The 15980-nt window shown below is 44.8% G+C and overlaps 1 protein-coding gene across 1 annotated transcript; it reads right to left on the reverse strand.

Moving 5' to 3' along the window:
- Positions 1–643: 643 nt before the first annotated feature.
- Positions 644–12304, reverse strand: LOC146178738 (uncharacterized). The gene is made up of 4 exons (XM_084579796.1): positions 12200–12304; positions 11172–11296; positions 2034–2202; positions 644–990 (listed from the first exon to the last, which is right to left on the reverse strand). Exons 1-4 carry the CDS (start codon positions 12273–12275, stop codon positions 899–901), a joined length of 462 nt encoding a protein of 153 aa, XP_084435922.1. The 5' UTR covers positions 12276–12304; the 3' UTR covers positions 644–898.
- Between the last annotated feature and the right edge of the window lie 3676 nt (positions 12305–15980).

The following is a 15980-nucleotide window of genomic DNA, read 5'->3' on the forward strand; positions in this document are numbered from 1 at the left end:
TAGAGAATAATGTAGCAGGCAAAAGAAGCTTCCGCATTTGCTTTCGAAATTCAACTAGGGTCAACCAAAGCTAAACCACAGCTATCTTTTATTGCATCGTCAAACAAACAAAAAAAATGTCTCCGTAAATATTGTTAGAAACGCGACGCATGAAATTAGCTCAGACGGCATAACTAAACAAAAAAGAATCAAATGATTGTCTGCAATGATTTCACTATAGTATGCGACATATTTCCTGTGCTTCTAAATTAAGGCACCAGCCATATAGTGGTTTCTAATGTATAAATGCCATGCAATTACCGCCGCATTATGTCCGGTTAGACGCTGAACTTACCAGGCTCATAGCGACCCGCTTCAAAACATTGCGGAAGTGCTAAATGTTTGCTACACACATTTTTTGCATCACCGAATTATGTTACCAATGTATGAATACGCTAAAAAAGATATTTTAAGCATAGACATCTCCAGGGGCTACCAAGAGGTTACCTCCGGATGCAACAGATGGTGCCTTATTGCAATCTCCACGTTCTGGTTCATAGAACAGATATTGACAAGGCTCGTTAATTTAACATGGCTCATGTATAAACAGGTTATGACATGCACCTCGAATAAACGAGAAAAAAAAAGCATTTTATTCATGTTTGAAATTAATAGTAGGGTTGTGTCCCAACCCCGATAAAGAGAGGCTGCCATGCTTCCGAGCACAGAGGTTGGTTGCATGCGAACCCCTTTGAAACTCTAGAAAGTGAAAGTAGCCAGGAAGTACAGTGTTCCCAGATTCAGGTGCAAGTGCATGGTAGTACAAATCGCGCTTTAACTCCCCTTTGGCGTGCCGACAATGGTATTCTTAAAGATTCTTGCCAGCAGCTTGAGAACAACACCGCTTCCATCCGATGCCTCACAAACTCATGAAGTGCTGCTCACTTAGGTAGCGCCGTGGTGGCTGCTCCTGCTCTCCTCCCCTGTCGCCATCCGGGCCTTCTGGTTCAACTGCAAATTTTATTCCACACACGTAGGTATTGGTAAAGTGCCTCCACCTTCGAAAGTGGGTTATTATAGAGATGAAGCGCTCGCCGGAAGGCCGGAACGCTACCATTGCGTCGTCTTGAAATATCTCGGACACTATCACAGCTTTCGTCACACTCATCTACCATGTGTTTCATGTAAAAAGCGAGGCCGTTGTCAATGCAGCAGCATTACTCCAAACACATCCTCTGGAAACGAAAGATTAGAAAAAAATTTGGGACCCAAGGCGCTCTGCTGACACAATTCTACGATACACCGCACCATATCCTAACTGCTTTGGGCAACTACTCGCGTCATTAGTTGTAAAAGCGCCGAAGCACAAACCACGTTGAGTATATTGATTACTGCAATAATGCAGCCATATGCATTGCTTTGTCCTCAGTCTCAGACACCAGCAACAATGCGTGACCAGTAGCCGAATATGGAGATTAAATTTAGAGCGTCTCTTAGATGTCTCTTAAGAGGAGAATAGTCAAAGCCTACCCTTCTTCTCCTATCATTTGTGTCTTATCGTTTGAGAATTAAAAGGTTTTACTACAGAGCTTCCCACCCGGGCTTTCATCCTCAGGTCTGTAAAACGCAGGTGTGCAATGCGTTTATTAAGGTCTGTACTGCAGCCATTTACCATGCACAGACACCTCGAGAGCAATGTCATTTTTTTTAACTTGTCTCCTTAAAAGAATTCATCCAACCAGGCAAAATCTCGAACTCTACTTCATTTTCCGTAGCAATGGGCTACAGGTATTCCGGCACTGCTAGAGCTTCCCATATGTACAACAAAGTCAGTTTCCAAATGTAAGACATACTGCGCCGTCAACTTCGGGATGTCACTTTAACGAGGCCGCGCCAAAAGTTTTTGGTACTGCATAGATGAACACTACAGTTGTTGAAATATTCCCAATGTGGTAGCAGCAGGATCACAGCGCAAATGTCTTTTACTGTTCCATCAGAGAGATTCTCGGCAGCGGCAGAAATCTTGTGACCACATAAGTCGAGTGCTGACTTACCTTGTTTTGGGTACGAACCCGCATGGCCTTCTGCGCGGTTTCCTCCAATTTTTTCTCTATAGGACTTTTCGACCATTTGAAGAAGAGCGTTCTTCTCATGTTCGTCTATATCCAAGAAATTTTCAGCGGATGACGCAACGGAGGCCCCATCAGGCTGAAGAGTGGGCATCTGCGCGGGGAAACAAAAGTCTACGTCTGCAATCAACGCCAGACTGTCTTTCAGTATGAGAGAATTTGAAAACGGGGCACCGCTTCAACATGGACAGCTTTGAGTATTGCAAAATTTTGACCTTGAAATCAATAAACATATTGCTCTTTTAATTCTAGTTGTAATCAAGACACATTATTCTCAGAACATACGTCGTGGTTTAAAATTCCCGATTACAGACTACACATACCTACTTCACATACGTTTTGCAATAATAGTTCGTAAATCACTTTCTTATCACACCCATATATTGTTGCGAAACGAACACTAAGACAGCCAAAGCGAGACGTAGGGTAACCGCAGCTACGTCGTGAAGAGGCGTAGCTATGAGAAGAAGAAGAAGAAGAAGAAGAAAAAGAAGAAGAAGGAGAAAAAGAAAAAGAAGAAAAAGAGAAAGAAGAAGAAAAAGAAGAAGAAGAAAAGAAAAAGACAAAGAAGAAAAAGGAGAAGAAGAAGAAGAAGAAGAAGAAAAAGAGAAAGAAGAAAAAGAAAAAGAAAAAGAAGAGGAAAACGAAGAAGAAGAAGAAGAAGAAGAAAAGGAGGAGGAGGAAGAAAGAGGAGGAGGAGGAAGAAGGAGGAGGAGGAGGAAGAAGAAGGAAGGAAAAGAAGAAAAAGAAAAAGAAAAAGAAGAGGACAACGAAGAAGAAGAAGAAGAAAAAGAAGAAGAAAAGAAAAAGAAAAAGAGAAAGAAGAAAAAGGAGAAGAATAAGAAGAAGAAGAAGAAAAAGAGAAAGAAGAAAAAGAAAAAGAAGAGGAAAACGAAGAAGAAGAAGAAGAAGAAGAAGAAGAAAAGGAGGAGGAGGAAGAAGGAGGAGGAGGAGGAAGAAGGAGGAGGAAGAAGAAGGAGGAGGAGGAAGAAGGAAGAAGAAAGAAGAAGAAGGAAGAAGAAAGAAGAAGAAGAAGAAGAAGGGGAAGAAGAAGAGGAAGAAGAGGAAGAAGAGGAAGAAGGGGAAGCAGAGGAAGCAGGGGAAGAAGAAGAGAAAGAAGGGGAAGAAGAAGAGGAAGAAGGGGAAGAAGAAGAGGAAGAAGAAGAGGAAGAAGGGGAAGAGGAAGAAGAAGAGGAAGAAGGGGAAGAGGAAGAAGAAGAGGAAGAAGGGGAAGAGGAAGAAGGGGAAGAGGAAGAAGGAAAAGAAGAAGAAGAAGAAGAAGAGGAAGAAGGAAAAGAAGAAGAAAAAGAAGAAGAAAAAGAAGAAGGAGAAGAAGAAGAGGAAGAAGAAGGAGAAGAAGAAGAGGAAGAAGGAAAAGAAGAAGGAGAAGAAGAAGAAAAAGAAGAAGGAGAAGACAAAGAAAGACGACGACGACAAAGAAGAAGAAGACAAAGAAAGACGACGACGACAAAAAAACGAAGAGGAAGAACGCTCTTTCACCCGCAGCTAATGCTCTCGCTCCACATTCGGTTCAGCAGCCTTGAACATTTTTTCACCGGCTTCTCTTTAAGCGTTTTCGATTATTCTCTAGCAGGCATAGAAAATAATGGCGAGAGAAACGAATAGCTCTTTTTGCAGTACCTGCAAATGCATGCTGTTCTTTTAAAATAAAATACCTTTATTCGCCATATAGCTCAAGATGAAAAAAGTGCCATTTTGCACATCGCACATGCTTTATTCTACCAAGGTGACTGGAATGCAGGGCGCGTTCTTGGCAGAAAATACGTTAAGGAACTGTGTGACGAGGACTGTCTGAAAACTGCACTGAAACTGCGGCCGCGGGTTCATTCGACCATTTTGAAACAGCGATAAATGTTTTCTGCGATTGGCATCAAGCTGAGATAAAAAAAAAATCTAGGTTGTCTCGTCTTTGGGAGTTAGTCACGATGCATTATGCGCAGCAGGCGTGTATAGAAGTAAATACGGGGTTCAGGGAAGGCTCCTAAATTTTAGCAGCTGCACGCGAGTGTTCTGGCTTATTTGACTGCTGAAGGCACTCCCGAATTCCTGCGCTTCCTTTCTGACGGCTGGAGAGTGCTTTTCTGAACTTAAGAAGCTCGCAATGACATCTGCTAGTCATACCTGCACAGCGCAGCTGGCTTCATCTCCCATATTCTGTTTCCTCATTGTGACGAGCCTGATCAAACCCAATGCCGGGTAAATGTCAGAGTATAAAATAGGTTTCAGTTAAACTTGTGCTCGCTTCAGCGCAAGCGTCGGGCCGCATCACATCATCCAAAGGTTGTAGCTCGGCATAAAGCCACTGTTGCCAAAAAGACGCAAACGTGCAGATCGGCTGACAGGACCACCGAATACCAAGAAGACTGCCCCTTTTTCGGCTAACTTAGCATGCGCAGAAGTGTGTCAATATCGAAGCGGCAGCAACGACTGCGGCTGTGTCGGATGGTTTGCGTCCGTACAATTTGGTTAAAAGATAGCTGAACCTGTAGGGTCGTTTAAAAGCTAAAGCTTTTACTATTCCCCTCTTCAGCTTCAACGCAGTGCGCGCCATGTGCGCTGGTTCAACCTTAAACCGAGGAAAAAGCACGGGGCAGTGCTACGACTTCACTCAGGCGCCAACTCACACGGTGGCGCAGCCCCGTAATGAAGGTAACCGCGCGCTCGCCTCTGGTTTCGTACATAGCAGTCAACGCGGCCAAGGCTGCGGTAGCTGCAGTCGGCCTTCGTCCGCATCGTAATGTTGTGCGTCAAAAATTAAAATAGGTTCATTAATTTGCCGCTCCCCCTCCCCAACATTTTCTTTAAGAATAAGTAGTATAAGATCGAAATGCGAGCTATATATAACTGACTAAAGTAACTGTGCTCTTTACTTTTTCCTGAGTGAATCCGCAATGTCGTGTGTTAGCGACGGATGTCAATAAGGGTGCTGCTCTTTGGCACTCATTTACGTTTTTCTATGCTACATATACTGAATCATTAACTGTGTGATGATAGAATTCAATGCGATGTCGATTATTCTGAGCAGCCTTGTCTCGGGGTTACCCGATATTGATTGGTTATGTGTTTGGTTTATGAGCTATCAAAAGCAACAAGTTGTGCAGTATAATAGTGCATTTACCGCTGTTGTTGCCGCGAGAATACAAGGACGAGCTACCGTATTTGTGCATAGGGCGAATGAACAGGTTTATGAAGCTGGCCGGTCTAACTGCAAGCTTTAGCCGGCCTAATTACGACAAACCTGACACAGGAGGAACCGGAGAAAACCAGAAAAAAAATCACAATGAATTTTATTCGATATTTTGCTAGAATGATGCAAGTGGTTAATTTTGCAAGTAAATTACTGGTTTTTTTTTTAAGTTCTCTAAAATATAACGACTTAGTTTTCTGGTTTTCTCCGGTTCCTCCTGTGTCAGGTTTGTTGTGATTAGGCCGGCTAAAGCTTGCAGTTAGACCGGCCAACTTCATAAACCTGTTCATTCGCGCTATGCACAAACACGGTAGCTCGTCCTTTATTCTAGCGGTAACAATACCAACCACAGCGGTAAATTCTGTGGGCTGTAGGGGAAGGGAGGATGGGGAAGTGAAAATGGAAAGGAAAAGCGGAGCCATAGTGGAGGACTACAGAGCACTTTCGACCTCATGGGGATCTTAAAAGTGCACTGACATCGCACTGAACACGGACGCCTTTCCGTTTCGCCTCCATCCAAACGCAGACGCCGGCGATTGGAATCGAACCCATGAACTCCGGCCCAGTAGACGGACGTCTTACTACTGCACCATCGCGGCGGGGCACGTTAAACAGAACAAGCAATACAATAAAGCAAAACGTGCGAGCCACTCTTTGCCTAACACGGTACTATAATTTTTAAACTTCGCCAACTCATCCAATACAGGCGTCCATCGTGGGAGATCAGGCAGACCTCGGTATGCGTTTCCTACATGCACAACACTCACTGAAGTGCTCCCAAACAGGACGAAAACAAAATGTTAGAGTTTCTAAGTCCATTCTTGCTTTTCAGAAAACAAATGTTGGAGTTTCTGAAGTCCATTCTTGCTTTTCAGATAGATGATGCCCGACTATTGTCCGGAGTGCCCGGGTTCGAACCCGACCACGGCGGCTGCGTTTCGATGGAGGCCAAACGAAGTGGCGTCTGTGTGCTGTGCAATGTCAGTGCACGTTAAAGATCCCCAGGTGGCCGAAATTACTGCGTAGCCCTCCACTACGGCTCCCCTTTCTCTCTTTCCACTTTCACTCCCACCTTCATCCCTTCCCTTACGGCACGGTTCAGGTGTCCACAGAGCAAGTGTGACAGATGCTGCGCCTTTCCCTTCGTGTAAAGCAATTATATTTATTTTCAGATAGCGTGGTGGCTCAGAACCAAGACAAGACCATATGGTACGCCTTCCGTGGAAGCTACAGGTGGGGGTGGTGGTTAAACTTTAATCTCCAAAAGATACAGGATAGGCGTCAACCTATCCGCCTACACGAATGCCTGGGGTCCCTGGACCCGGGCGGCGTGTTCGGCCAGTCGGATTACATCTAGCTGAGGCAGAAAACGTGTTCCATAATGATCCACCGCCAACGCTTTCTTTAGTGTTCGCTGTAGTTAGCCCCAGTAGAATATTGGGTGCCAGCAATCAAGGAATGCATGTTAAATAGTTTCCTGTTTTAGAGCGCAGTTCTTTGGCGCCCGTTCCTGGGTTTCGCGGCGGCGTCGACGTTGTCCCTCGTAACCAGCTCCACTTTCACTCTCACTTTCCTTCCTTCCCTTACGGCGCGGTTGCTGTGTCCACAGAAAACGAGCGAGACAGATACTGCGCCTTTCCATTCATGTGAACCAATTATGAAAGGCATGCTTCACAGCTCAAGTGGACTTTCACTCTCACCTTCCTTCCTCCCCTTACGGCGCGATTCAGGTGTCCACAGAAACAAGTGTGACAGATACTGCGCCTTTCCATTCATGTGAACCAACTTTCAAAGGCACGCTTCAGAGCTCAAGTGGACTTTCCCTCTCACCTTCCTTCCTCCCCTTCCGGCGCGATTCAGGTGTCCACAGAAACAAGTGACCAACACTTCGCCTTTACATTCGTGTGAAACAATTATGAAAGGCACGCTTCACAGCTCAAGTGGAAGACGCGACCACAAATGGTGCACACTGCAAAGATAATTCATGAATAATGCGAGCGCCCACACCGAACTGCAGGGTAACATGTGCAGTAACCGAGAATTCACGCACTCACAGAGAAAAGCATCATGTTATGATGTAGCTTGCTTATATACACCTAGTTCACCACGGTAAAAAAAAAAAAAAAAACTTCGCTTTTCAAAATATGTCTCGAATGGTATCGTTCCAGCATTAAGCTCTTTAGCGCCTGTTCCTGGGTTTCGCGTCGTCGTCGCCATCGCCATTGTCCCTCGTAACCAGTTGTCTGTAATTGTACATATATGTCTTGCTCGAATTAGTTGCCTAAATCTATAGAAAAGCTGAAACAGCTGACGAGCTGCGCTCAAATTTCGCATTAGAAAGTACCGTAATCGTCGTCATTTTTTTTTAAACGGTTAGTATTCGAGGGAATAAAGATTCATTTGCTATTTACCCGGGCCTTAACGGCAAGCGTGTGAGTCCCCATATGAAAAAAAAAAAGACCGTTGAAGATCATGGCTCAATGTTGTGGACGTCCCGGACAACACTGAGCCACGATGCAAGGCGGAGTGATACTTTTTTTTTTTTAGTGTCTCTTTTAGACGGCACCTGCAGTTTGAGGGGTTTTCGTGACCTCCTGACCCTCGCCTGTTAACGTTTCCCAATATGGCTAAATAATAGGGCGTTATGTGGCGCCCTTCGTGTCCACGACGACAAACTACTTTCTATTGCACACATTTGTAGAAAGGAGCACTTCCCAAAAACGGCATCATTTTTAACAGTTGAAATATTGTCTGCGTTATTAACACTTACAATCATCATCATCATCATCAGCCTGATTATACCCACTGCAGGGCGAAGGCCTCTCCTATATTTCTCCACTTAACCCGGTTCTGTGCTAGCTGCATCCACTTGACCCCTGCGAACTTCTTAATCTCATCCGCCCACCTAACTTTCTGCCGCCCCCTGCTACGCTTTCCTTCCCTTAGAATCCAGTTTGTTACCCTCAGCGACCATCGGTTATCCTCTCTTCGCCCTACATGTCCTGCCCATGTCCATTTCTTTTTCTTATATTCCACTAGAATGTCGGTAACTTGAGTTATTTCTCTGACCCACTCTGCACGCTTTGTCTCTTAATGTTATCACTACCATTTTTCGTTCCATAGCGCTCTGGGTTGTCCTCAACTTAAGTAGAACTCTCTTGGTTAGCCTCCACGTTTCAGCTCCATAGGTGAGTACAGATAAGATGTAACTGTTGTATACTTTCCTCTTGAGCGATACCGGTAAGCTGCTAGTCATAATCTGCGAGTGCTTGCCAAATGCTAGAATAGCAGCTTGGGCATGTTGGTTATGCATCTTGAGGATAACAGCGCGGAACACAGGACGGGAGAACAAGATTAGAGGACGACACAACGAGCGCTCGTTGTGTCGTCCTCTAATCTTGTTCTCCCGTCCTGTGTTCCGCGCTGTTATCCTCAAGTTGCCAAATGCGCTCCATCCCAATCTTATTCTTCTTGTTATTTCCTTTTCATGGTCCGGATCTGCGGTTACTACCTGTCCTAAGTAGACATATTCGCCTACTACTTCCAGTTTTTCGCTACCTAATGTAAACTGCTGTTCCTTCCCGAGGCTATTGAACATTACCTTAGTCTTCTGCATACTGATTTTCAAGCCTACCTTTCTACTTTTCCTGTCTAGGTCATCCATCATTATTTGCAGTTCGCACTTACAATAAGAATACTAAAAGAAATTATAGAGTACACTTTGGACCACTGAAGTGCGATAAGGCGAGATTCATTATAGTACGATGGATCGCGGCCCTTAACTACGGAACCTCTATCTCCCTCTCTTCTTTCATTCCCACCTTTCTCCATTTCTTTACTGCGTTGTGCAGGTCTCCCCGGAGAATTGTGTCAGATACTGCGCCTTTTCGATCCTGTAAACAAATCTGAAACGCCGCTGATGCCTGCTATACCGGGTCTGGTTTGCTAGCTGTGTCGTGCGGTGTTCATCATCATCATCATCATCATCATCATCAGCCTGATTATGCGGTGTTCAAGGAAGTGCCAAATGAAAGGTGCCGCACGACGCCTGGATCGGACACGAGACGAGGTGAACCTCGCATATGCGTGAGTCAGCTGGTGACGTCATGACAAGTCGTGACGGTACAGCGGCGCCCCTTGTCGAATAGAAACAACGTTCCGCTGCACGCATCAAAGTTTACCGTCATTTTATCAGGAATGGGATGGCGCAGTATCTGTCACTTGCGGAATCCTGCTGCTAAATCACTCACGGTAGTTAAGGAGAATTATTATGTGCGTTTCATGATCCGAGGCTTGGCGCATTCGTTAAAATGCTCCACCGGGGGTCGAAGGGATGCGGGTGCGATTCCCGGTGGAGACAGGATTTGTTTACGTGTTTTTAACTATCTCCCTCACAGTAGACAAGGAGAATTGTGAAGTGCGTTTCACGAGCCAGGGCATCATGACCAACGACGTCACCAGATGATGATGATGTTTCAATCTCGCGAATTCTCGCGAAGGAGTGGTACGCATCATGTGGCCGAACGGACAGGGTCGTGGCCTCGATCGAGTATGACCCACTAAAGACTTTCGCCTTAGAAGAAATTTACGAGGGTGGACGTTACATTAGTGCGGCACCACCCATCCTTAGTGACACAGACGGACCATCTTCACTACTGGGAACGGCTGCTACGCTACACGCACTGTGCAATAGGGGCACTTTTTTTTTTTTTTGTAGCTGACAACTTCCGTATACCTCCTGCTGCGTCGACTGCTATGTATGAAACAGAGTATGGTTACGTCCAATCATGACGTCACACACTGAAGCCGTGGCACTCGCACTGTCTAGATAGACTCCACTGCCACCTAGCCGGTGCCAATGGATCGCAACGTCTCTCGACAATTTAACGATGCAGTCGTCATCAATGATTCACGCGAAATGCCTCGTGAACTGTGCGCATTTCAGAGGATGCGAAGACAGGAAAATTGCGATCATCGAGTGGATGTTGCTCGCCGAGAGGCTGCCGCACAGAGACGAAAAGAGGGGGGTCGAGCGTGACGTTCTGCCGTTTTCGCTCTGGTTACAGATTAGGCAGGGTTAAACCTTTCCGTGACTTTTTTTCTCTGATATTATATGCAGCTTTTTATTTTCCTCACGAGCTGTGAGTGACTTAATTCTTCGAACGAAAGGGTGGTCTACTCTCGGCAAATTTATTGAACTTGCTGGCAAATCTGTACTGCCGAGGAAACGATGCCAGCATTATTGTGTATTTGTTTTACTTTGCAATGATAATGTGAATCTGGAATAATGTCAAACTGTGAACGATGGTATGTTTTCTTTTTACATTTTATGTATTTCAGTTTATGTCCTTTTTTGATGACAAGAAATAATTCACTCGTCTTTGAGATTGATAGCGAGCTTGGGTCGTCGCAATGGCTGCCGGAAGATGAGGTATGCTAGGACAAGTGAAGTAGACAGCGAGCGATAAGACAGTCAATGACCATACATCAAGATAAGTAATGTCCATATGGTGCTTTCACGTGGTATAATAGGTTTAGGCACACTAAACCTCCGAAGTTTGTTCCGCTAGAACTACAGCACCTGCACTATCTTTACAGCTCAGATCGATATTTATTGATAGTTAAAAAGCTGACGGCGCCATCTTCACTGGTACGTCGCCTTGGCCAAATACCAATTTCGCTTAGAAGAAATGGGAGAAATGTGCGCCGTACACACCCAGACTCACTTCCTCAGTATACTCTCCCGCGTTCAGCTAAAGTCAAGCAAGCAATAAAAATGCACGGAAGCATTACGCCGTCATAACGTTTCTGGCTCCGGGAAAAAATAATCAACGGATTGAGCAAGGCATCAATACCTGCTGTGAAAACGGTGTCTGAGTGTCCATCAGCTTATCTCCTTGGCGAGGTTTCTTTCGGGTAGCCCCTCCTGTCTGTCGTTTCTTTGTTTTCGAAGGCGCCGTCCATTCAGATGTGGATTCCTCTTGAGCACCAAAAAAATAAAACAATAAGGACAGCGACACCAGCGAAAAAAAGGTGTAACAGAGGAGAGAGGGTGGGGGTAATAGTGAGAAAAACAATTCAGCAACAAATATGTTGTCACTCGCTGGTCGCTTAACCACACCCCTTGTGAAGGGAGAGAGGACTGAATGAATTAAACAAAAGGGAGAAATGGGTGTGTAGTGGAGGTCTCCGTAATAATTTTGACTATCCTCAGTTCTTTCACCTGCGCTAGTATCAATCGCCTCCTTCAAAATCAGTGCACTGCAGGCAGGAGTCGATCCGGTACCTCGGCCGTGCAGTATTAAACGCATTGTTTCCATCCTCCTATCCCATTAACAAGGTCTATCCCGAACGCCAACTTCCATGCCTGACTGAGACTCATCATTAAAGCTGGCGTCAATAACTGGTGTTATTGATATTATTTCCAAAATAGTACAGAACACTAAAATGTCACGAGTATCATTTTATCTCACGAAATTCAGCAGTCCCTTTCATCTGGAATGATGGCGGCTGACTGGAAAGTAAGAAAGGTCATTCCGGTTACAAAAAACGGTCTGTCTTTTTCATGTCAAAGCTACAGTCCAATCTCGCTCAATAGTGTTGTCTCGAAGTTAATTGACATTGTAATATGCTCTAACACATTTCAATGCCTAAAATCTATCAAAGTTTCATTGTAGCCAACATGGTTTTTAATAACCTACCCTGCGAAACCCAACTGGCACTATTTACTAATGACATAAGGTCTTCCATTAATATTAACATTCCTGCAGATGCAGTGTTCATTGACTTCGAGAAAACATTCGATAACTTTCCTCACAAACGACTTATTTCAAAATTTTTGGGCCCTTCAGTTCTAATTTGGATCCATTAATTTCTCACCAACCGTCAGCAATTCGTATACTCCAACAAGTATTCATCCCAAATTTCCCAAGTCGTCTCCGGAGTGCCTCAAGGTACATTTCTTGGCTTCTTACTTTTCCTGAGGCAATTATTGATTTGTCAAATAACATGTCGTCTAACATCTCTTCATTCGCAGATGACTGTAATCAATCGCCCCATTATTTGTATTGGAGACATAACAGCATTACAAAATCATCTAAATCACATTTTCTCCTGGTTAATGTCAATCATTACTAATAAAACATCCGTCATATTTTTTCATTGAAATCATTACTGCCCACCACCTAATTACATATTTCGGTTCAGTAATTTTATGTGTTCCCTCCTGCAAATACTTATGCATTCACATAACCCGCGACCTTTCGTTGTATGACCACACATCTGCAATCCCAAACGATGGTAAGCACTGTATTGGCTTCCTTCGCCATCATTTAAAACTTCCCTTTCTCTCTGTAAGAATTGTGGCCTATTTAAATCTCGTCCGACCAAAATTAGAATATTCATGAGCTACTGGAACCCGCAGCAGTGATAATGTTCTAACACTCTCTAATCAATACAAAATTGAGCTATCTGCTTTACTTACTGTAGCTACAGCTACTTCACTAGTGTAACTAATCTGAAGTCTCAAGCTGACTTACCACTTCTCATTCATCGGCGTCAAATATTTCGACTTTGTCATTTCATATACTCATCATTCACAGCTATCCAACTCTATCATTCTAGTCTGGTACCGGACTTCGCAAAGTGTCAACTGTTTATCCACTGTCTGCCCACTCTACTGCGCATCGTTGTTAATTTTTCATCCATACTGTAGAAGACTGAAATGATCTCCCCCTACAAGTCGTGCTCCATTCCAACCCCCAGATTTTAGATTGTTCATAGACAAAATAACTTATTTGTGATAACAATATATAACTTAGATGCTATGCCGCTATCCCTCATGTAATACCCCACACCTGGGACGTTTGAGGTGTAAATTAAATAAATAATAAAATAAAAAAATCGGCTGTTCAAGAGCTGTTGCATCCCGATCCATCAAACTATCAATAAAAGTCATGGAGTATGCCATGCCCTCCGTTTCACTGTCTGTGCCCAGTTGCTCGTAAATGTCCCCCAGCATGTCTCGACAAGATACAACTTATCACCACTCTGGTCTTTTTCCCACCTCTTTGACGTATGCCAACAACGTTTGGACCTCCTGCCGCATTCTGCACATACTTCAGACTCATCTCGACAAACGTACATTTGTGGCTCTTGCCTCTACCTGCAAATTATCATAATGCTTGTACTACTCCCTACAGTATATGCCGCTTATACTGGGCTATAGCGCCTCCACGAACCCCTCATAATACAGTACATATTACCCCCCATGCCGTACTTCACTGTATTCGAAGTTTTGGTGAATACTTAGCTCCAGTCTTAAGGATGTGACGCAGCAGCTATGATGGATTATGTCGGCGGTCTCCTTCAGGATTCTTTCGTGCAAGCATGCACATAACCAGGCAATCAGCAACGAATTCTTTACATTATTCCTTTGTGTTCTCACACATACTAATACTCGTAAGCTGTTATACTACTTGCAGGAGCAACCGATATATATATACAAATCCCAGCTTTAATCAATCTCTATACAAAATATATTTTCTGACCACACGTAATGAGCCTGACACGCAACCCAGCGCCCCCCCTCCCCCCCACCCCCCCCCCCCCCTGTGTGGGATCGATACTGACCGCATCATCCCATCGTGGAGGACTTACCCGAGTTAGCAGTTGCGGCCAACTTGCCTATGTGATGTTTTCCCCTGACGCCACACAACACCCCGACAAACTGTTCGCTCACATTGCTGACAATACCATGTTTCACCACAAAGATGAGTGTCATTGACGCCATCGCCTCGGAATCGCAACCTTCTACAGCGCACGAAAGAGGGTTTTTAAAGCGCCCTCCTACCCTCGTAGTTTATGTTAAGATTCGGATTCTTGGCTACGCTTGGGTTGCGGTGAGGGTATTACAAAAGATAATTTGGTGCACTGGGGCATGAAGAAGTAGGCCTATGAAGTCGCTTTGGTCTGCCTACGAAGGAAGGCTAACGCGGAAATATATCGTGTACCGTAAGCAATAAATAAAAAAAACGTTTGTGCCTATTCGTCCCTCCGCTCCTCAGCAAGAATTCACTGTGGCGGAACATATGCTTTTAAAAATTCGAACAATTTAATCATCACTATTGTCTCTCTCTCTTTATAAAATATATATATATATATATATATATATATATATATATATATATATATATATGCGTGTGCGTGTGCGTGTGCGTGTGCGTGTGTGTGTGTGTGTGTGTGTGTGTGTGTGTGTGTGTGTGTGTGTGTGTGTGTGTGTGTGTGTGTGTGTGTGTGTGTGTGTGTGTGTGTGTGTGTGTGTGTGTGTGTGTGTGTGTGTGTGTGTGTGTGTGTGTGTGTGTGTGTGTGTGTGTGTGTGTGTGTGTGTGTGTGTGTGTGTGTGTGTGTGTGTGTGTGTGTGTGTGTGTGTGTGTGTGTGTGTGTGTGTGTGTGTGTGTGTGTGTGTGTGTGTGTGTGTGTGTGTGTGTGTGTGTGTGTGTGTGTGTGTGTGTGTGTGTGTGTGTGTGTGTGTGTGTGTGTGTGTGTGTGTGTGTGTGTGTGTGTGTGTGTGTGTGTGTGTGTGTGTGTGTGTGTGTGTGTGTGTGTGTGTGTGTGTGTGTGTGTGTGTGTGTGTGTGTGTGTGTGTGTGTGTGTGTGTGTGTGTGTGTGTGTGTGTGTGTGTGTGTGTGTGTGTGTGTGTGTGTGTGTGTGTGTGTGTGTGTGTGTGTGTGTGTGTGTGTGTGTGTGTGTGTGTGTGTGTGTGTGTGTGTGTGTGTGTGTGTGTGTGTGTGTGTGTGTGTGTGTGTGTGTGTGTGTGTGTGTGTGTGTGTGTGTGTGTGTGTGTGTGTGTGTGTGTGTGTGTGTGTGTGTGTGTGTGTGTGTGTGTGTGTGATGTCCTCAGGACCATAGGGTGGCGGCAGATAACACCCCAGTTCACAGGCCGTATAATGGGCATGCCCCTGCATTTCGCCGTCTCTATGGAAGGCTACCTCATGTGATCCCAGGCTACGCCATAGCTCACAGTAGTCGCGTTGGTAATGCAGCGCAGTCAGCTTACCTGGCTCCGTACAGGCTTTCAGTGGAGCTTTTTTTGCAGATTCCTCCAGCTTCTTCCGAATGAATTCCACGACCCTAGCTCGGTAGAGGCTCACGTCCACATACCCTGACAACGACTGTGCTCTATTGTTAGGCGCAGAAGAGGCTTCATTCAGTCCAGGCGGGGGAGCCTGCGCACAGGAGAGCAAAGAGTGCCTCCACGATGCTTGTAAAGCAGCCTTGAAAGCACGCGTCTTATAGGCATCCCATATACACTAAATGTATTGAGGACACATGTTTTAGAAATTATTTTGAACACTGGTCTTCATTTGCATGCTTTAAAGGAGCACCGCACCCCAGTCAGTTCTTGATTATTGAATAAAGTAGTTTGTTTCGCGTCTTCGAATTACGCCACCGACGGAATCGCACATAGATCCTCTCCCTCCATACTGAATTGTCTCACGTATTGAACATAACTGCGCGATTGCCGTTGTGAACCTAAAGGTGGTGTATGCAAGCAAAACTCAACAATGCGCAAAAAGACCATGTCTAAAGAAAGGTAAGCATATGGATAAAGCCTTAATAGGCTGCTGAGTCCATTCCAGTGAAGTGTCACAATTCCTCGCGAA

This window comes from Amblyomma maculatum, chromosome 9 (assembly GCF_055883805.1).
Source record: "Amblyomma maculatum isolate TAMU_Amacu chromosome 9, ASM5588380v1, whole genome shotgun sequence".
In the NCBI taxonomy this organism is placed as follows: Eukaryota; Metazoa; Arthropoda; class Arachnida; order Ixodida; family Ixodidae; genus Amblyomma; species Amblyomma maculatum.

Bases quoted from the DNA above. Each gene is read 5' to 3' on its own strand.
- LOC146178738 (XM_084579796.1), bottom strand. From the start codon at position 12,275: ATGTACCTTGAGGCACTCCGGAGACGACTTGGGAAATTTGGGATGAAT. The intron at 11,297-12,199 runs GTTGGTGAGAAA...TTGGTGCTCAAG, and splicing joins GAGTATACGAATTGCTGACG to AGGAATCCACATCTGAATGG. The intron at 991-2,033 runs GTAAGTCAGCAC...TAAAATTTGCAG, and splicing joins GGGTTCGTACCCAAAACAAG to TTGAACCAGAAGGCCCGGAT.